The following is a 23267-nucleotide window of genomic DNA, read 5'->3' on the forward strand; positions in this document are numbered from 1 at the left end:
TGTTTCAGAATATCACTCTCTACATCATACTAAAAGTTAACTCAAAGCTCAAGAACAACCCCTTTAACGAAAGCAAATTTCAGGATTTCTTTATTGTGATTGGTTGTTATTAAGATTATCATCTCTGACACACTAAGGACAATTTTAATAATGATCATGATATTCAGATGGTGTAAAACTTTAAATGGGCTATGTTACTATAAAGTGCATGTAGATGACTATTGTTGGATCGATTTAAAATCCTTGGAGAGCCATGTGTAAAGATCTAGCCAATGTATTTTACTGAAATTCATAAACCATGGAACAATCTAAAGAATTTCCAAAATGTGCACAATAGGAATTCTTTGTTGTCTGACTTGGAATGTACCTAGCTGAAAGTGCATGGTCCCTGCCTGCTTCTAATTCCAATGGATCATGCGTTATTAAGTTTTAGTCTGTGTTTTGAGAAGATTGCATGTCTTGTAGACATCAGCATATTTTCCTTTGTCTTGGTCGAAAGGCAAACCGAAATCTGTAATCAGTTTTGCTTCAGTTTCCAAGGCTTTAGTGATTAAACATTTCCAAACTTGCTAAAAATGTTTAATGAAACAAGTTTTGGAATTCCATTCTAATTAAACTCCCTTTTTTTGTTCACTAAATATTTTCAAGTATTCTGTACAGAGCCCGTCGCTGAGCGAGTTGGTGATGGCACTAAACCATGTACAAACATTGCAGAATGTATAGGAAAATATCTTAAAATCAAATACTTATAAAGGAGCACATTAAGTGGAAGAAATATAATGCTGTTAAATGCTTGTCATTCATACCAAAATCCCCCAGAAATTAGAATTTATTTCTAGTGAAGGACCCACAAAATCAAACAGCTTCAACACATGGCGATGGGGATTATTGAACCAGAACAAGATCCACGGTGGAACCAAACTTCGTAAAACAAAAGTAACTTTATTGATCCATATTAAAATGACAGATACAAGTGGGCAGGGAGAAAAAGCTTGACGCGTTTCGTGACTACTATGTTACTTCATCAGAATCAGAAGCTTCTGATGTGATGAAGCTGATTTTTTGCTGCCGTGGCCAGAACAGCTAAGTGGGATTTACTGGTGAGCGGACTTTGTGTGCTCTCTCCTCTGCAGTCGGCAGCTCTCCCTTTCTCTCTACCCACAAAATCAAATAAAGGTATGGGATCCATTATCTAGAGGCCAGTTGTCCATAAAGCTCTGAATTACATTATAAATATAGACTCCATTTTATCCTAATAATGCAAATTTATAAAAATGATTTTTTTTCTCTTTAATACTAAAAGCGTACCTTGTACCTGATCCAAACTAAGATATAATTAACCCTTACAGAAAAATAGCCTGTTGGGGTATGTATGTTTAAATTATTTTCTAGTAGACTTAAGATATAAAGATCCAAATTATGCAAAGATCCTTTACCTGGAAAACAGGTCCCATACCTGTACATCAAACAGTTCCAGTTCTATTAATCAATGTGAAAATTAATTTAGCCTATTTTCTCTAAACAAAAAAGGAAACAAATATAAACTAGTCACATATAATTGGAGGCTGCTACTACAGGTAGTAAGTGGGATCTATTAATTGTGGGATTCTTCCATGTGCTTCTTTGGCCCCACAGGCTGAATATCCATTTGACTGCCATATGTGTTGCTTGGTTAAATTACTAGTAGAAGCCTTCTGAGTTCTGGACTGACCACTCAAATGCGCAGAACTGGGTCATCAGTATGTTTTATTTTTAGGTCAGTTATCTGGCTGTCACCCAAGGGGTTGATGTGCCTAATAGCTAATTTTTGGGGCTGACACCTGCATGGATAATCATAAAGTTAGATTTCACATGGCCATCTTAAGACAAAATCCATAATTTGTTTCAGATAATAGAAATATTGTAAATTAAGGCATAAGATAGGGGTAAGGGTAGGGTAAGATTTATAAGATTTGAGTAGTTGTATTGTCCTCTGCATGTCAGGATTTCTTAAATGTAGATCTCTTAAAGTGAGCAAAGAAATCTAAGCACTTTCATTTAGCTTCACTGCACTTAATGTCCTTGTCAAGGCTTTGCTCTTGAGATGTCAAGAACCTGTGCAAATGAAAACTGAATTTGATATTTTTTCAATATTATAAAGCCTTTACTTGTAGTTATGGACTGCAAAACTTTACATCCTTCTACATATATCCAGAATGTCGTGAATCAACTGGCCAATTTCCAAGAATTCTTTCTTGTAACCTTGAGAACGTTCCATGAGCAATGCGAATGTCATCTAAAATAGGCATGGAAAATGGATACAACATGGGCTTTTACAGAAAAGAATGTAAACCATCATGTTTCTTTGTCACGGCGACAAGCAGAAGAACCCAAGGAAGCATTCTTTGCATGAACAAGTGCAGTTTTATGTGACAGCGTACATCTTTTTCTCATACCATTAGTGAATTCCTGAACATTGCGGTTAGCCTGATGAGATGCTGGGCTGCAACATTTCCATTAATACTTATTACATATGTCTTGTCCTGTTTTTATGGTAGAGTTGAGAGGCCCATCAGCATCAGAGTAGATACATGTGCAACAGTTGTTAGATATACCTCCAGTATATATGTAGCATATTCCAGAGGTGGCTCTGTCTGTCTACATCTCCAGGGGCCACCCTCTTCTCTAACTGGTTTTCCCCAACATCCTTGAGAACCTGAATCTCAGAACCCAAATTTTACTTCCCCGGGTTTATGGTTTCCTGGAACTGATACAGTATTTTTGTGATCCAACTCAGGCAAACTGCACTGTTTTGTTCCCAGAATTTTTTATTTATCTGCAATGCAGTCCTTTGGTAAGCATAAAACTGGGGTTTCACTGTTATGTATTTCACAGAGTTCCTACCTACCATAGCTATACACTAGCTATGAGTAAGTTCATATCATGCATTCATATTATGGGTGGGCGTTCAATCAAAAATAATAAATCTGATTCCACGAGTCAGGCTGTTGAAATGATTAACGTTCTTGTTGAAAGGCTCAGAGTGGTGAATTTAGGCCCAAAATATATAGATTGATTACTAATTGCCCCCCTAGGGTTATTCTAAATCAATGGTCTCTGTATACAGAAGAAATCTGTTGGTCACAAAAGTGTGAATAACTTGCGGCCTTGTAACAAGCCCACAAATCAGAAGAAGAAATGGGATGTTCCACTCTAACTGGTCATAAATTGAACATGGTTGTATAAGAAATCAAGAATAGAGTAAAGAATAAAAGCAAACTTAATAGATGGAAATTATAGCAACGTGCTCATACATGCATTAATTAATTGATTCATTCTTTATTGTTAAAGAAATATTGCAATTCGATTTTCCATAGTATTCTAATTAAGCAAAGATACAAATACCTGTTTTTTTTACTAACGGCCTTATATTCTCTGAAGTACAGTACAGGTACCTTGTACTTGATAGGGGTGGTTAACCTTTTAATTAACCTTTTCATTACAATGTTATAGAATGGCGAATTCTAAACAACTCTTCAATTGCCTTTAATTTTTTCTTTTTTTATAGTTTTTGAATTATTTCCCTTCTTCTGGCTCTTTTCAGCTTTTAAATGGGGGTCACTGGCACAAATGAATTGTTATTGCTTCTTTTTATTCTCTTCTTTCTATTCAGACCCTCTATTCAGTCTCTTATTTAAATCAAATCTTATCCAAATTTGGACCTTAGCAACCAGATTGCTAAAATTGCAAACTGGAGAGCTGCTGAATATCACTCTCTAGAATCTAGATTATACTCATACTTAGGGGCATATTTATCAAAGGTCGAAGGTCGAAGTTAAAAAAACTTTGAGCTTGGAAATTAAAAAAGACCAATAGAATGGAGGTCGAAGGTTTTCTGGGGTCAAAGTGGGCCGAATTCGGCCTACTTTGAAACGTACAATCGTACTTCGATTCAAAGTTTTTTAACTTCAACCTTCGATCTCCCAAACTTCCCCAATTGCCTCCATACAGGTTGTAGGAGGTCCCCCACAGGCTAAAACAGCACTTCGGCAGCTTTTAGGTGGCGAATGGTCGAAGTTGAAGTTTTAAAGAGACAGTACTTCAAAAAAATTAGACCTTCGAATTTCAAAGTTTTTTCAAATTCGAATTGAAGTATGACTATTCCCTAGGAATTAATATATATAATATATAATAAAATAAAATCATTGACTTTTAGGGTACGGTAATAATGGCTTAGAAGACTGCTCAGGCTTTAGTAACCTATAGCATCCCTAGCATTTTCTGGTTTGTTTTCTTTGGAAGTATGACTATTCCCTAGTCGAAGTACACAAAAAATAGCTCGAAATTTGAAGTTTTTCACTTCGAAACTTCACCTTGACCTTTGATAAATCTGCCCTTTAAAGTTAATGGAAAGGTGAAAAACCAATCTAGCATAAATGCATGTTTTAGTGGCATTTAGGCAAATGACATGTCGTTTCTTTAATGGGAAACACCAGGACAATGCATATTGGATACCAGATCCCATACATGTAATACAAATAAAATAAATTAATATATATAATATATAATAAAATAAAATCATTGACTTTTAGGGTACGGTAATAATGGCTTAGAAGACTGCTCAGGCTTTAGTAACCTATAGCATCCCACACTTTGTTGCTATATGCATATTTTACACCATTATATACATGAGCGTATTCCACTTAGCCTCAGAGGATTTACGTTTAGACCAATTGCATGTTCTGCATCTCAGCCCCACACTAGAACACCGGTCTCTTTCAGACAATTTCAGTCCTCCAGTATGTTCAAGAATTTAATTTCCACCTTTTTTGTTGAGGGTTATATTTCAGCCTTGTATTGAACCCATAATAGAGTCAGTCTGGTGAATAGTCTCCGGGAGATTGTTCTGCAGGTACAGTGATTAGGGAGAAAGCTTTAAGACGTGAGAGAACATTAACTTGCTTCCTGCTGGCTCTTAACTGTTGTTCTAAAGATGCTATAAAGTATAATAGACTTGGCTTTTTATATCCACTGTACCAATAAATACAGTATATGTGTAGTGAATTGTAACTGATATGTGTGTTTCATTAATGCCTTCTTTTACCCATTTGCCTATGTTTCCAGATGTTGACGAATGCCAAACCCATAATGGAGGCTGCCAGCATAGATGTGTCAACACCCCAGGGTCGTATCACTGTGAGTGCAAACCAGGCTTCCGTCTGCACTCAGACAGCAGGTCATGCATACGTAAGTAGCCTAAATACATTGCTATATTCATGCCAATTACCTTATCCTACTGGCACTGAGGAAATTCTCTTTTTTGTACCCTGCTAATATTTGATGAGGATGTATGTACAATAAAGGGACATGCCAACCATTATTGTTTCTTGCATTCCTACTAGTGAGGAAAATTATTTATATTAAACCTCATAGTTGTTTTCATGGACGTGTTTAAATGGACACTGCAATGTCAATGGTTAGTATATGTTTGCCTAATAGAAATATTGACAATACAGGTATGGGAACCGTTACTCAGAAACCCCCTATTTTGAAAGCTCATAATGAAGGAAAGGCCATATCCCATAGACTCAATTTTAATGAATTAAGTCGAATTTTTAAAAATTATTTAAGATTTCTCTGCAATAATAAAACAAGAACTTGTACTTGATTCAAACTACGATGTGGTACGGTTGGTAAGATTTTTTTTCTATGCCACTTAATATGATGTAAGCTATCTTGCTTAAAGGAGAAGGAAATTCCCTGGGCGCAAAAACCCTCCCCCTCCCCTGTGTTGACCCCCCTTCCCTCCCCCCCTGGCCTACCTGTCCCCCCGGGCAAATGCCCCTAACTTGTTACTCACCCCTCTGCGCAGGATAGGGTTGCCACCTTTTTTAAAAAATTTTACCGGCTGCTGGGGGGGCGGGGACACAAAGGGGCGGGCCGTGACGTCAAAAGGGACGGGGCCGCGCCACGGACGCTTGAAGAAGTAAAGAAAAGGTAAGTTCCAGGGGATTGGGGGCAGGCCGAGGGCTCCTTTTAATTGTACTACAAATTTACCGGCAGCTACATTGCCGGTAAATTTGTAATACCGGCCCCGGCCTTGGCAGGTATTTTACCGGCTAGGCCTGTAAAATACCGGCCGGGTGGCAACCCTAGCGCAGGCGCCATCTTCTCCCAATCGGTCTTCTTCCTGCTTTGACCGGCGTTTTTGGCGCATGCGCAGTAGGAGCATTTACCAGTACGGATCTACTGCGCATGCGCCAAATGCCACAAAGTTTTCCGATTTCACTTTGTGACATTTGGCGCATGCGCAGTAGATCCGTACCAGTAAATGCTCCTACTGCGCATGTACCAGAAGATGCCGATTAATCCAGGAAGAAGACCGCTTGGGAGAAGATGGCGTCTGTGAACTCCGTGGACAGGACCTGCGCAGATAGGAGAGTAACAAGTTAGGGGCATTTGCCCTGGGGGACAGGTAGGCCGGGGTGGAGGAGGGAGGGGGGAGCAAGACAGGGTTGGGAGGAGGGATTTTTCGCCCAGGGGGTTTCCTTCTCCTTTAAGTGTTCATTTTGGGGGTATAGTTTTCCTTTAATGCTTTTAAGAGTGGCTTGGATGATTTCTTGGACAGACATAATATCAAAGGCCAGGGCCGGAACTAGGGGTAGGCAGAAGAGGCACGTGCCTAGGGCGCAAAGACACAGGGGTGCCAGGCACCTACCTCTTCTGACGCCTTCCCCTAGCTCGGACCACTATGCTCAGAGCTGTGGCAGCAATTCTAGGTAGTTTGCCGTCTTCTACGCATGCGCACGTCTTTGGTCCATGTGCACTTGCCGCTCTTCTGCACATGCGCACTCGCGCTTCCTTACCGATTGCGCAATTCTGCGCATGCGCGAGTGGCGGGGGCCGTCGTAGTTGGCCGGGTTGCCTAGGGCGCCCGGCTGACTAGGCCCAGCACTGTCAAAGACTATTGTGATACTAAACTCTATAGTAAGTGTAGATATGGGTATATATAATTTATGTGAAGGTATGGAGGGGTGTCTGTATGGATGCTGGGTTTTTCATTTGGAGAGGTTGAACTTGATGGACCTGATTTAACTATGTAACTATTTCAGAAACGGTACATGTTTTTTTAATTGATTGTATTTAGAAAGTTTCTTATTTTAGTATGATGAAGCATATATTAACTTTTCATTTCCGTGATAGTTCCCCTTTAAAGAAAAAGGCAAAATTGTTAGGCACCAACCGGGACCCTGAGCTGGTTCTCTTCTTAGCTCAAAAATGCACTGGCCCAGCATACTTATGTAGAAGCAGCACGCCATCATCCTACTTCCTCTCTGTGGATCTTCTATACTGCCCTTAATTTGGGTTTCTCACTACTGCACATGCTCACAGTGCACATCCCTGGGAGAGAGTAGATGATGGTGGCACTTCTACAGTAGTACTCTCACAGCCGGCTGAAGACGGTTACCAGGGCAGCAAAAAGCCAGTACAGTATCTCATGTAAGATTATAATCGCTGGGTAAGGCTGCCACAAACAAATTAGCACCCCCGGTGATTATGAATTTCCTACTCCTTTAATAGGGCTGCACATAAAACTTTACTAAGCTGGGATAACGTCCTACATTTTCAAGATGCCTGTACCATAAAGCTATATACCAGAATAGGCATTTTACTGTAGCACAATGCAGCAGAAAAATATGATGACACAGTGGCCATTTAAAGGGTAACCAAGTTATTTTGCTGTGTAGTGGAGAAAAGAGAAAGCCTTACTTTCCATTATAGCATCAAAAAAGTAAAAATGAACTCTAGATAGGATGTCACCCATCCAACACTTTCACTGACAAAATGCTTCCTAGGTTCCAGGTTCTGTTTCATTTTATTCTCAAACGGGTAATGCAATAAATATCATATCTCACCTGCAGCACCAGGAGCAGAATAATAAAACTGACCATACCCTGTGTGCTTGTAAGTTCTACTTGAACAGAGACTCATGTGAATGATGCGGAATTTCTGTAAAGTGCTGTGTAATTATGCTGGCTATGTAAAAATAACAGCTAATCATCATAATTATAAGGTACAGGCTTGTTCTATTACTTTTCATCTGCCAGCAGAAGTTTGCCTCCCTTCTTTTACTGTGTTGGATATGGAGGAATATTTAGCACAGCAGCGGCTGCCAGTGTAATAAGCAATATGCTAAAGCAGCGATTCGGCACCCATCAACTGGAACTGAACTTTAATTACACAATCCCCAATAAATAACATGCATTGAACTGATACAGGGACCCGGGGTTTTTTAAATCAACTGCCATTCTTCTGTGATGGTAGCAGCCCTTTATGTTGATTTTATTTTTCCTACTGTACTTTTCTTTAAAAAGTAAAAATGGATAGTGCCAGGTTTAGGGGAAGGCATTTTTCATGCAATATGGGGGTTTAATTAGCTTCAGAAATGTATAGTGTCATTGGTTTAGTTATATTTATGCCCAGACTAGTGATACGTGTTTTATAGACCTTGCTCCTACATGGCAAAATTTTATTACTCTGCATAATTTGGAAACAAGCAGTCAGCACGGCAATTGTATCATCTTCTCAAAGCAGTTCACATTCTCCAATGGCCACTTTCCATTGACGCACCAGGAACAGGAATGTTGGAACTTCACCGCAAATTATTTTCACTTGAATTTATTATTCACTTGAATTTATTTATTATAGGCTAAGGGCATTACGGCAATGTTCAGGCTATACAGCCTTTTATCAAGCTTGATAAAAGGCTATTAAGGGTGACCTGTGCAGGGACCCTCTCGGTTAAAACAGGCTTTGCGTCACCTTTAAGATGGAGTGCCCAATTACCAGTTGCTATTATATGGTTGGGTTCATGGCATTCTGCCAGCAGTTACTATTTGCCAAGAGAATGTGGACCCAAGACATGCAATCTTGATATGCCCTTCCTGATTTCTAAACGTTATTCAAAAGCTGGAAAGTTCCCAAACAGTTGGAAGCAGTTTTATCTTGTTAAAGATATTATTCACATCAAGTGGCTCTTGTACTGTATGGCTATGTGTGAGTAGGAGTCATTCATGTACAATTATAGTATTCCTGTTTTTGTACTATAAGGTTAATTACATGTAATAAAGTAATGGCAGTAATTAATCAGTAACTAGCTCTTGGGAGAGAGGGGAAGCTTTCTCAGCTGGCAGACAACATGGCACAGTGGTGACAGATTCACTAAAGTTTCTATTTCTGAAGCATTGCCAGGAATCCTAATATTTTACTTAGTTATTAACACTTTCCACTTTAGTGAACTGACACCTTTATCAGTCTTACATGAGAGTTTCACTTCAGAATTAAAATTTAACGTAATGCTTTTTTCTATGGGCAACTAGTTACTAAATATGAAAATAGATTAAGTAAAGCAATAACAATTTACATTTGCTCCTAGTCTGTAGAGAGAGATGTTAAGAGACTACAGGTACGTGCAGCATAATCTTAGATCAATCTCATTGTACAAAATGGGCTTTTCTCTGGAGAATAGAATATGTAGAATAATGTGCGAGACTATGACAATGGCAGGCGGGTGCTGTCAGTACAGATTATACATATGGTGGGCCTCATTACCTTAGTAAATTGATCCTTCGGCACTGAAGAATTTCTGTACAGAGATGCTTTTATTATGTATGGTATATATATATTTATATATAAATGAGTATTGAACCTGGCATTTTTCTTGTGAATAATACACAAGATATTGTCTGCATGAATAAGAATATCCTGTAAGTATACATTACTCAAACTGCTATACTATGTATTCTTCACGTTTCCAGGGTTTTTCATGAGCTCTACAGATGTTTAAGGACAAAGGGTTCCAACAAACACAAGTGCTTTTCCTGGTTTCAGAGTCTGCTAACTACATAAATATGCCTCAGGATAGCTGAAACAGCAGAATGTTCTACATTTTTTGTAGGCAGTGTATGAAATAATATTCATCTGTGTAGTATTTTAGAAGCGACATGTGTGCAAACAGCACGAAATGATACATCACAGCTGCTCGAAAACACTCACTGCTAAACTTTTTAACCTCATTAGGATTTATGAATCATATGTGTTCAGAGATATTCTGTGTATCCCATGGTTTGGTGTGGGCTGGTGTATCACGGTTGGTGTACATGAGCACTAACATACTTGCTTACAGATTCTATAGGAGCTGATAAACGATACATAATTAGTGTAAAATCATGAAATCGGAAAGTTCCTGAAAAAATCGTGAAATTCTAACGTTTTCACGAAAAAATCGTGAAAATCAGATGTTTTCACCCAAAAATCGTGCAATTAGAAGGATTCCACTCAAAATTGTGAAACTTGAAGGATTTCACTCAAAAATCGTGAAATGTGAAGGTTTTCACTAAAAATTGAGTATGTTTACAAAGGAAAAGTGCTATATGGAATAAAGTACATTTTAGAGCAGATTGTACTTTTAGGTGTAAGGATACTAGTCAAGAAATAGGTCAGAGATTCAGTTCAGTTCTGTTAGAACATATTGCATACTTAGCATTTATTTGTAAGGTTGCCACCTGGTTGGTATTTTACCGTCTGGTTAAAGTTTTGCCTAATGCCAATGTTATTAATAGGGGGAAAAAAGATAAAAATATACGAAGGCCGATTACAGGTACAGGATCTGTTATCACATTATCCAGACAGCTCCGAATTCAGATTTGTAAAGTTAATCCACATTCTGGGCCAAACAATACTATTGGGTTTATTTAATATTTAAATTAATTATAAGTAGACTTAGAGGGTTATTTATTAAAGTCTGAATGCCAAAAACTCCCAATTTTCGGGATTTATTGTATCCCGAGGATGGAAAAAGTCTGGATTTGAAAATCTGGCATCTCAGACCTGCCGGGGTTGTATATAAGTCAATGGGAGAAGTCTTGAAGAGATCCTGATCTGTGCTGGGTTTCGTGAAAAAATCAGAAAATTTCATAGTTTCGGGTCAAAAATCCGAAAAATATGTATGATACAAATTTTCAGATGATTTTCACGATTTTTTCCAATAATTTTTTCCCTAATTGGAAATTTTCAGGAAAATGTATTAATAAATTAGGGAAAATAACCGATGCGTATTTGGTCTGAGTATATTTTTAAAGGCTTATTTATCAAAGGGTGAACTTTCACTTTCATAAATACGCCTTTAAAAAGCCCATAGAAATGATTGGAGAGAGGCGGTATTTCACTCGAGCAGACTGTGGTGATCTCTAATTTCACTCTCTGATAAATATACCCCTTGGAATTTGATAACTAATGCAAAAAGGAAAGGTTTTGATAAATTTTTCTTCTTTTTCTCTAAATTTGATAAATAACCCCTTAATGTATGGAGATCAAATTACGGAAAGATCCCTTATCCAGAAAACGCCAGGTCCCAAACATTGTAGATAACAGGTCCCATACCTGTATTTTCTTCTATAAAAGGTGTCGATTCCTACTTGAGTGTATGTGCCTATGTGTTACAAAACTGACATATTATACCAGGTGTTGTTCCCCTTAACCTAGATGTTCCTTAATAGGCATATGCGCCTCGTACAACTGAACTGCTGTGAGTAGCAGACGGCACAGTGAATGAGCAGCCACCCAGCCAGGCCTAACAAGCTACACGACTTTCTAATTACACCGGCCGGCACATGCATGAAATCATAACACTACATTATTTCCACATTGCTCTGTCGCTGTGACTGTGAAATGTCTAGCCTTTAGCTTCCCAGTGTGCAGCAATCTGCTGGGGCTACGAGAAGGCTGTGCTTGGCAGACAAAACATTGACAGATGCCATGAAACTACCGTGTTATTCTTTTGCCGAGGGCATCTGGTCTACTAAATGCTTTCCAGGATATGGAAGTGACAAGCAGCCTCAGCCTATGCAGATGTCATGGTCACACACAAGAACACCAACACGTACATATAGTTTCATAGTTAAAAGTGGCTCCATAAACATATTAATAGAAGCTGACATTAAAAAATACATGATTGAACCTCACAAGGTGCTCCTTCGACTTCGATTATTCAAAGTCATAGGATTTTAATTCGGCGGTCGAATATCGAGGGTTAATTAACCCTCGATATTCGACCCTTAATACATCTGCCCCTTAGTATCAATAATGCGGGCAGATGAGAGCCCTGTACTTCCATCTATGGGGGTTATGTATTAAAGTCCAAATGCCAAAATTCAAGGTTTTTTTTTCTATAAAATTTAAATCTAAATTTTAAGTTTTTCCTGATTTATTATACCACGAGGATGGAAAAAGTCAGAATCCGAAAAACAGCCATCTCAGGCCTGCCGAGGTTGTATATAAATCAATGTACGAAGTCCCGAAGATATCCTGATCTGCACTAGATTTTTTGCAAAAAATCTGAAGATATTTGATATTTTTTTGGGCAAAAATAAAAAAAAACCTGATTTTTCAGGCGGAAAAAATATTCACAATTCTTTCAAGTTTTTCCCTGAACTGGAATTTTTTGGGAAAATGTGTTGATAAATAAGGGGAAATCACCCATACAGATTTGATTGGAGTATATTTCAGAAAATAATGAGATAAATTAGGATTTTGATAAACAACCCCATAGTTTGACCACACTTTTTTCTGCATTTGTAGGTGAGCCCTTATGTATCACTGAGCATTAAGCTTAAAAGTTCAGTGTTGTTTCAAGCAAGCTGAAGAACCCCTAAAATAACACTGAGGTCAATTTTTGTATTCTTTAAATCCTTAATTCCATAAATTAAAGGTACTGCAATTTTTTGTTATCGTAAATTGGAAAAAAAAAAACTATACTATATAGCTTGTGGCATTTATTGGACTATGTTTGGGTAATTTCATCTTCCCAAGCCAATGGGGACCTTCCCCATAGGCTAACATTGATATTCAGTAGGTTTTAGGTGGCGAAGTAGGGGGTCGAAGTTTTTTTTATTCTATTCCTTCACTCGAGCAAAGTAAATATGCCCCTCAATGTAGATTAATATATTGAAAAGCAAATTTTTAGTGTCGGCATCACTTAAATGTAACTTGAATTCTCAAATTGATCAAGTTTTCAGTAGAAATACAGTAACTTAACTCACTTGAATTGCTTGAGTTATTGAGTGAAACCGGCCGAAAAACATCAAGAAGGCTATTAACATCTTTAAATGGTTGAAGGGGCTTCTGCCATTGACTTCTACATTAACTCGACAGGTTTTAGATGGTGTATTTTCACATTCAAGCTATTTCCAGCTTCGGGCTATACTAAATCTTGGAAAATTCGATTTTCTTTTAAAAATAACTCGAATAAGCATTGGGGACAAATATCCTCTGTAAGACAATTTATTGGGCAGTGGGCACTACTAATTAATTACATTTCCCCATGTCCATTAATTTTTAGCAACCGATAATCTGTCAGCAGCATCAGCAAGCAACTGTTTTAAGGCAGCTAACATATTATATTAAACAAGTACCAGAGGATCTTCCATAGGGCCCATCTCATCAATCCTTTGTTATTTCCACTATAGACTATGCCATTAATGTGTATTGCTATGTACTGCTTGTTGGGAGATGGACCCTTGATAGCAGATCTGATGGTAGGCACTCGGAGGCCCTGTCTGACTGGTCTTCATTGCCAGTGTAGAGTGAGGAAGAAGTGGGTCTCATTGGATTGGGAAACCTTGGACTTTATCGGGGGAATGTAATTAAAGTTGCAAAGAAAAAAACAATTCGCACCAATAAGAATAAAAATCCACATCTCGCAATGTAATATTGTTCCTTAAACTGTTATTGCATAGTGAATTTTAATTGCACACTCTTAAGAAGAGCTTGAAGGTGTCGTAATATTTTGGAGCAAACATAACGACTTTTTCAGTTATAAGTTTTATTTCATTGACTGCGCAATGGCGCAAACTATAAAATTCCCAAACGGTGTTCCACTGTCTGAAGTGGTCGCTAAACAGTCTCCGGGTTCGCAAAAACTATAGTAAGGGGCAAATTCATCATGGGTCGAATATCGAGGGTTAATTAACCCTCAATATTCGACTAGGAATTAAAATCCTTCGACTTCGAATATCGAAGTCGAAGGATTTTAGCGCAAATAGTTCGATTGATCGATCGAAGGAATAATCCTTCGATCGAACGATTAAATCCTTCGAATCGAACGATTCAAAGGATTTTAATCCAATGATCGAAGGATTATCCTTCGACCAAAAAAACGTAGGAAAGCCTATGGGGAAGGTCCCCATAGGCTAACATTGAGTTCGGTAGCTTTTAGATTGCGAACTAGGGGGTCAAAGTTATTTCTTAAAGAGACAGTACTTAGACTATAGAATAGTCGAATAGTCGAACGATTTTTAGTTCGAATCCTTCGATTCGAAGTTGTAGTCGAAGGTCGAAGTAGCCCATTCGATGGTCGAAGTAGCCCAAAAAACACTTCGAAATTCGAAGTTTTCTTTACTTCGGATCCTTCACTCGAAGTTAATGAATTGGCCCCTAAGTTTGCGCAAAGCAAAATTTGTTCACGCAAAGGCATAACTTTTCCCATTGCGAATAGTTTTTCCGTTAATGACTTTTATTACATTCCCCGTATGTATTTTATTTACTTTACATATATGCCATCATCATAACTGAATCCCTTTTTTTTCCAATCAGGGCTTCAGGCCAGAATTAATAGCCTCTTTGGTATTAAATGCAGTTTTGCCAGGAAAAATGTGGATTTTTCCAGTTATTAAGAAAAGTCCCCAAAATATATGACTTGGTTTCATCAAAAATCTGTTTAGACTCAGATAAAACCAAGGAATTATGTTTGTGGAAACTAAGAAAACCACATAATGTAGCTATTAAATGGCCAGCGAGCTGTCTCTAGTTTGTGTTTTAGTGCATACAATTTTCATTATTGACACAATACAAGCTTGGGTACTGGTAAAGCAGAAACCTAGCCCTTGAAAAGAGGCACAAACATTCCCAGCAGCCACCGCCAACTGCTGTCTAGCAAAGGATGCTGGGAAATAATTGTCAAGAGCTGCAGAGCAGCAAGTATAGGGCGTTTATGAGGGTGTTTTCAGGCTACAGTTATTTGTCATCCAAAGAAATAGCATTTCGTTAAAAGACTGCTTACATTATTGCCTTTTGTAAAAACGGAATTCCAAAAATTGCATTGGGGATCATTAAAAATCAAAACATCTTTAAGTAGAGCATTAAGGAAAAGAAGGATGTATAATGCAGTGAGGCAGCATGCCAAAATGCCATTAATTTCTCTCGTAAGTTTGGGAATTTTGTTCTCATGCAACATAAAGCAGAGCACTGTGTATAGTTTGTCTTCCGATTTAATCCGTTATATAGCATCTGGCAATATTTGATCCCATAGTAATACGAGATTTCTCAACAGTCTCATGCATTTGTTTCTCTTTGGGAATATAAGATTTGTCTAGTTTAACCTATTTCCTGCATGTTTATGGAATGCAACCAGGGAAGGCAGCTTTCGACATTTAAGCTAATGTAGAACTACAACTATACTCCCAGCATCCAGTCTATATAAGATACCGGAAACTAGCTGGAGGGCTAAAAGCTGCCTGTACCTGTATATGTGCCTGTACCATAGTTTCATACATATACAGTACAGTGATGCTCATTGTATATATACATCACGTTATAGTAAAGGTACAAAACAGATGAGCTAACTGCAAAAAACAGATACAAACAACCATGTTGCTCACATTTTGCACCCATAGGCACTGGACTTTAGAGCACAAAGATCTTTGGGACAGATTCCCTAAAGGGCTAAATGACTAACGCTAGCAAATATTCGCCAGCGTGACGTCATTTCGGAACTTCGCCAATTCCCTAATGGGCACAGGCGTCACTTGGCTAGCGAAGGTGATAGATGCTAACGTTGCTTTGCACTCTAACGCCAGACGAATTTTCGCTCTGGCGAAAGGGACGTTGCTCTGCAGTTTTTCTAAGTCCCAAAAAACGCTGGCATCTTTTCCTTTTGTCAGAGTGATATGCCTGCAAAAGTATGTAAAAATCGTTTTGGGTAACCGGGTTCCCCCCTAAATTTTCTAACATATGGAACATAAACTATACAGTGGGCTCATGTGTAGAGCATTATAACAACTCTATTTTATTTATTAAGGTTCCCTGGACTTGTGCAATGTAATGTATTTTCTGAAACATATACGTCCATATCATTTCCCGCCGTATGCAAATTAGGCAACGCTAGCGCATCTTCGCTTTGATTGCCGAAGTAACGCTAGTGAAGATTCGCCATCGTTTCATGCCCTGGACACAACTTCGCACTTTAGGGAATTGGCGTTGTCATAGCAAATTTACACCTGGCGAAGTGTTGCGATGGCTGCGAAGCCGTCGCTGGTGAATTTTCCTTGCTTAGGGAATTTGCCCCTATGTTTCCATAGTGAGTACATTGATGCCTGTGTTCAGTAACTCTGTATTCACAAGATGCTGGCTGGAAAGATTTTACTCCCCGTAGTATATACATAATGAACCCAACTGTTTCTTAAGTTCTCCAGTAAAGGCCCCAAAACATATACATGTAGTGGATCTTAAAACCCATTATCCAGAAAGCTCTGAATTATGGGACGGCCATCCCCTTTTAATCAAATAATTTACATTTTTAAAAATGATTTCCTTTTTCTTCTTAGTAATAAAGGAGTAGCTTGTATTTGATCCAAACTAAGATAGAAGTAATCCTTTTGGAGGCAAAATAATCCTATTGGGTTTATTTAATGTTTAAATAATTTTTTAACATACTTATGGAGGTCCAAAATGCAGAAAGACCCTTAAACAAGAAAACCCCAGGTCCTGAGCATTCTGGATTATATCTTTATAGATGTTTAAAGAAGGCCTCATTTATGTAGCCTTTAAAGTAACACACACAGGCAAAAACTGATCTCATGTGTTCACTCTCACTCCATCTCTTCTTATGTTTGTTGTTCCATGTGATTTAGCAACTTAATCCATTGCTATCTTCAGAAATCAGCCAAACCCGACCCTCTATCAAAATCCATAAAAAAATGTAGAAGTTGTTGCCACTACTTATTTATAGTCATAGTCATAATCCTGTTCTCCTTCATAATTCAGGGATGATGCCAGGGGTCTGGAAACTACTTTCACTATTCATAATATTTAGACAAAATTGGATCCATGCATTCCAGATTGCAGAAGTTACTAAATTAATTTAAAACATCTCAGTAGCAGTCATTTGAAATAATGTCTTCCTGCTCCATAGAAAAATATGCTAACTGTCATTTGACTTTATTAAGTCATCTGCTTCCCCCGAAAGATTTCCAGTGCATTGCAAGTAGTTTGTTGTACAGTAAATGCTTTCTACAGAGACATAAAATTCAATTGGTGAAACAGAGCTATGAACAGAGATTTACATACAAATTGCAGTACTTTTTATTTTGCTTTTCAACAAACACCTGAGAGAAACAAATCATAACATGTGCTATAGCATTATAGCATACAACATTAATAAGATATTAACTTGAGGTTTTAAGCAATGTATTATCAAGGTACATAAATAGTATTTTCATGGAAATTTAGAATGACATATGTCCATAGTTGTTTTAACTTAAGCACTTAAAGCTTAATGCTGTCAGTCATTGTTTATTATGTGGCATCTAGTCAAACCCTTCCAGATATTTGTAGGGGCAAACTTGGGTTAAGTATTGTACAAGCTGGGGGATATATTGTAGATGACTGGTATATATCCCCATTCTTTCGGTTTTAAAACTACCTCTTTAAGAGACACCATGGGGTTAACCAGCCAGAGGTGGGCTGGACATCCAAGGGTTGTTTAATGGAGGTGATTAGCAGGTGAAAGGGGTGGAAGTTTTTTCACATGTGGTAACTCACTGCTGGGTTGAACAGAAAAGGCTGTCTCTCTAAAATACTGGAGAGTTTATTCCCTAAAGACTGGATGTTATATGTTTGGCAAGTAAGCTATTCTTATTTCATGGACTTTTATACTGCTGAAGTGAAGCTGTTTTGTTTTCTGTACAACTGCTTGCTGCTAAAAGCTTAACCTGAATTGAGAAAAATAAATTGATAAAGTTTTACCTTCAATCTGGAGTGGCCTGCATGTCTGGTGAAAAAAACCCCTCTGTGATCCCCCATACTTCACAGTATGTAAATTATAGTAGGGAAGGATTTATTTATTTATTTCCAGCCATTCAGCTAAACACAGGGATTTGGGAGCTAGTCATTAATATCACCATTAATAGTAAAATAGTCTACACTTGTATTCTAGTTCATGCTTTAGCTGTCAGCTTGTTGATTGCTCCCAGCAGACAAACTTTTGGGGATATTACAAGATATACAGTACCATCGCTGTTTTCCAGAACTCACGTATACTTTCCTACAACCATAGGATATGCTTGAAGTCCTTTCAATCTAACTTGAAAAATAAATTATGCAAACCAACCAGTGGACTGTCCACTGTCCATGGTGCTGCACATCTGCCCTTGCTGCAACAGTGGGTGATGGACTATGTTTGGTGAACTACATCTGCCCAAAAATACAGCATAAACTGAATGATACAAAAGTAAAAAGCAATATGCAAGATATGTGGTACAGAGGTAGAAGCTTCTTACCAGTTGCATAACTGCAGGGAGTGCACTAGACCTGCACCCCCTTGGGGCCCACTGGAGCCACGATAAACATGTTGCTGGAAGCAGGACAGGGGAGAATTGAAGAGGTTGGGGGGGGGGCTCACAGCAGATATTTATGGCACTGTCGCACAGCGTCCTCCTCAAAACAAAGCGCCCGAATGATGATGGAGCGTGTGGTCGCGCGACCAAACAATTCCAATTTTGCGTCTTCGTAACTACGTGACAATGACTTGACACCATAGGATCTACGTTGTGCGTTCTTCCGTAGGCCTACGTCATGCCGCTTTGCATATTATCGCTGCTATTTGTCTCCTCGTCTGTTTGGTACAGGCGTTTTTCTATAATTTACTATGTCTTTGCTATTTTTCAATTACCGCTCCGAAAAGTGTCTCTGTGTGTTTTCAGGTTACTGGCGCTTTTAAATAGCATTGTGTGCATGGTACCTGGCGATTTGCTATACTTTCTATGTAAAGACAAAACGAGCGACTAGTCGCCGCTACTCGCTTTTAAAAACCGCGGGTGACAAATTGCCCCCGAATCTCGTGTGGACTAATCCACACTGTCATAAAATGCAGTGATAAACATGTTGCACAATAGAGTTTCTTATCTGAGGCTAAAATAATTAATCAGAAAAGAATGTCATTGTCAGGATCAGCCCGGGACTTGAACTCTGGTGGTGTTGTTCTGGCGATTTGCAGCACTTGCCTCATGAGCCACTGGGGGCTCTCGGGACTGGTCCTGAACTATTGTGTCTATTGTTTCTGGTAATCTGCCTGTTTTCCACCCACCTCGTTTACCCTCATGTGTTTCCCATTTCCTAATCACCTTCCCTTTATAAACCCCGCCCTGAGCATTGCTCAGGGCGGAGTCATTGAATGTATTCTGTTTGTTCCTGACCTGCCAACCCGAACCCGAATCTGAATCTGAACCTGAACCTGAATCTGAACCTGAACCTGAACCTTGAAAACCTTGTATGCCTTGTTCCTGAAAACCTTGTTACCTTGTTTCCTGAGTGAGTACCTTTGTTCCTGTGTTCCCCATTTTTCGTTCACCATCTGGATACCTTGATTAGCTTTTCGCCTGTTCCTGCCTTTTGTGTTTCTGTGTTCCGACTGCAATAAACCTACTATTACTTCATCATCATCATCATGTCTTTGCCTACAATTACCTATGGCTACACCCCTGGGCTCCCACCATATCCACTCCCCTTGGAGTGGCTATCCTCCGTTACAGCGGTTCCGCGCTGTGAACATTACAGTCATGTCAGACTGGTCCTTCTAGTGCAGGGATAGGCAACCCGCGGCTCCGGAGCCTCATGCGGCTCTTCATCCTGCTTGCTGTTTCTCAGTCTTGTGGCTTTGCCTGTCACATCGTCTATAGAGCCCTCGCACCTGCTGGTGGCTTCTTGAGTATGCGACCGTGGTAAACTAACCGCTAGCTTACCACTGTCACACACTCAAGATGCCGCCAGCAGGTGCGAGGCCTGCATAGACATCCCAGGCAAGACCGAGCCGCAGCAAGATGATTCATTATGGTCCTTACCGCGGTCACACACTCAGAACAAGAGAGAAGCCTCCAGAGTCCAGTTCAGCAGGTGCGAGGGCTATAGACGTGGATGTGACGCATATTTTAATGACGTCTATAGCCCTCGCCTTTAAACAGATGAGAACATTAGCATTTAATAGGGCTATTCAGTGTTTAATTAATTTCAAAGTAGGCCTACACATGCACACTGCATATTTGTTTGTTGTATTCTGTTGTTGTAACAGTTAAAAAAAAAACTTTTAAAAGTTTATAAACTGTGTTATGTTTTGCGGCTCCAGACTATTTTTCTTTAGTGGAAGAGGGGCCAAAATGGCTCTTTTGATAGTAAAGGTTGCTGAACCCTGCTCTAGTGCTTGAGTACATTCACACAGAGTTGAGGCCAGTGCTCACAACAAATTGTGGGGCGCACATACAGGGCAGCCATCAGGGGGTACAGGTGTAAGGGGCCCCGAGAGTAAGGGGGGTCCGGCCACGCTGCACTTTCTTGATTAGCCAGGCCCCCCTGCTTTCTGACAGCTGCTGACTTCGGGAAGGCAGGGTGGGAGCACAAGGAGAGGTATCTTCTGTTCATTCCTTTCCCTTATTGGTCACAGAGTTTAAGTCCCAGTTGAGCTGCTCAGGGAAGGGATTTTTTTTTAGTGTGTGGTGGGTGGACCTGTGGGGTGGGGAGGGCGGACCTGTAGGTGGGGCTTGTGGTGGGTGTAGCCCAGGGGGCCCAGGAATTTTTTTCATATGGGGCCCTGCGATTTCTGAAGGCAGCCCTGAGCACATAATCCGGCAAGATTCGGTTAGGCATTTTTCAGCAGGATTTGGCCTTTTCGGAATCCAAGTGCCTGACCGAACTGAATCTTTAAAATCAAGATGTCTTTTTATCACACAAACAAGGGATTTTGCAATTTATTTTTTCAGTGGATCCCTTTAAAATTAGGGTCTGTATTTGGTTTGGGATGCAGCTGAATTCTTTGTGAAAGATTCAGAATTCAGCCAAATCTCAGAATAGTGAGTTCAGTGCATCTCTATTTTATTCAGAATCAACCATGAATCTGCACAGCTTTTTCAAGCGCTTGTGAGATATAGTATATAGGCACATGGCCTATAAAATTAGAGAGAGAGCATTGCTGGCTGGGTATAAACAGGTAGGGTTAACATCTGTACAGTGTCCCCTGTGAAATCTCTTTGAGAGGCAAATAATAATAACTGCTGATTGTAAAATGGGTAGCAGGCAAAGGCAAGTCCACAATATAGACAGTCAAAACCATGGAATTGATTGGAAAAAAGGGGGAAAATTCAGGGAGCGACTGAAGAATTAGCATACAGAAGCAAAGAACTCAGGCAGCCAAGAACTCAGGGTAAAGAGAACAGTCACGGAGCAGCTAGTCTCTTGGTAAGAAGATTGCAGGCATCTGGTCCCAGAAGGATACACTGTAAGGTGGCAGATTTAAAAGTAAAGTCCATAGAGTCTCCTATGGGACAGAAGGGAACAGCTGTGAAGGCCATTGTTCTAATTTGGACAGATCCTGACACATAATATGCAGGTTTCTTAGTTGCAGAATGCCGTAATTGATAGGACTCTGGCATGACCTAGTAAATAGTTTGACAACACAGGCAAAACTACATATAAGAGAAAGCAAGCACATAGACAATTGTAATTGGACACGATATTTGTTATTATCTTTTCTTTATATAAAACTGGCATATTCCATAGTGCCTTATAAAATCAATAACTGTGACTGGCTGAGGGTTTATATTTAATAAGGTGTTGCTCTGCAGCTTTATTACTTTTGTTGCGTAAAGGTGAACTTTGTAATAAAGTAGAGATCAATAGAGAACAGGTGCTGTCCACCTCTCTCAAAAAAGGATTAAAAATCACTCGTAAATAAATGTTACATGGCCATTATAGCTCATACTGTATGTACACAGACAAGACAAAACTCACTTGTATTTTTTATGTGTATTTTGTACTTACCAGTTCTAAGGGGATAACCCTGGACTTTAGAGGGCCCATGTACTAATAATCAAACTTGATTTTTTCCACAACTCTCTAAAACTGTGTGGGTTTTCCCACTTTTAAAAGCTTTAAAAATTCAAGATTTATTTAGTGTAAAAACATGCAAACCTCTAATACAAATCTTCCCGGATAAAATATGTTGAGGTCCTATAGAAGTCAGTGGAAGTTGCACTGATCCTATTGGACTGTGTTAAACCAATTTGGACTAGATTTTTTTTCTAGGAATTGTTTTGGATGTATTTGTAATTTTTAGCGCATTATTTTCCTGTCATACTTTTTTTTATTCTAATCTTTTAATAAATTCCATGATATTCGTAGTTTTAAAGTTTGTGAATTTAGTGGTAGTTTCAAAAATATCTAAAACCACTAAAATCCAACCTTTGATAAATAGGCCTCCAAGTGTATTTTGTTTTTGCTCTTCTACAACAACAAAGATTATTTGTAAATTCCTTAAGAGAGCTGAGTGCAATTGGATTTTTTTTTAAAAATTTCATGTGTAATGTACTGTACGAAGTAGAATAAACAATGAGACTACGGCAGACATCCAGTCTAAATAGGCTGTTTGCAAAGCACCCAAAAATAACTGATGGTTCATATTAACTGTACTGGATTGGAATTTACTTTGCACAATAAATGCAAATGATAGCAAAAACTAAAAGTGGCTTTGGAGCTTATGGAAGGGGAATTACGTATTTTTGTAAATGAGTTCTAGGTATAATTTCTAATTTCTGGCAGATACACGTGCTTTTTAAGGGGTTATTTATCAAAGGTCGAATTTTAGCGGTTTTTATACCTCCAGTGAACTCGAATAAACTCACACCTCGAATGGTTTCTAATTTAAGAAAAAACTTGAATGGAAAAAAAGTTGTAGTAAAACAAAATCAATTATGGGGTAGCTGCTGTCTATACAGCGAGTACTGTGCACAGGCCCAATTAAACCAAGGTAAATATCAAAGACATGCACAGTTTCTCGCTTAAAAACATTTATTGGTGCATATAAACCACAAAAAATAACATATCAGAGGTCCTCCTCTGATGAAGCGCCCAATAGCGCGAAACGCGTCAGGAGGGTGTGGCTAACAACAGGTAGGCAGACTGGGGGG

At 39.0% G+C, this 23267-nt stretch overlaps 1 protein-coding gene across 2 annotated transcripts in view; it reads left to right on the forward strand.

Annotated features, from left to right (window-relative positions):
- Window positions 1–23267, forward strand: part of megf6.L (multiple EGF-like-domains 6 L homeolog) — a 283490-nt gene that overhangs the window by 194219 nt on the left and 66004 nt on the right. For both annotated transcript variants that reach the window (XM_018226155.2, XM_018226156.2), the window contains one exon: window positions 5104–5226. In XM_018226155.2, the coding sequence (XP_018081644.1) occupies window positions 5104–5226 (123 nt within the window). The remainder of the gene's footprint in view (window positions 1–5103; window positions 5227–23267) is intronic.

This window comes from Xenopus laevis, chromosome 7L, assembly GCF_017654675.1.
Source record: "Xenopus laevis strain J_2021 chromosome 7L, Xenopus_laevis_v10.1, whole genome shotgun sequence".
NCBI lineage: Eukaryota > Metazoa > Chordata > Amphibia > Anura > Pipidae > Xenopus > Xenopus laevis.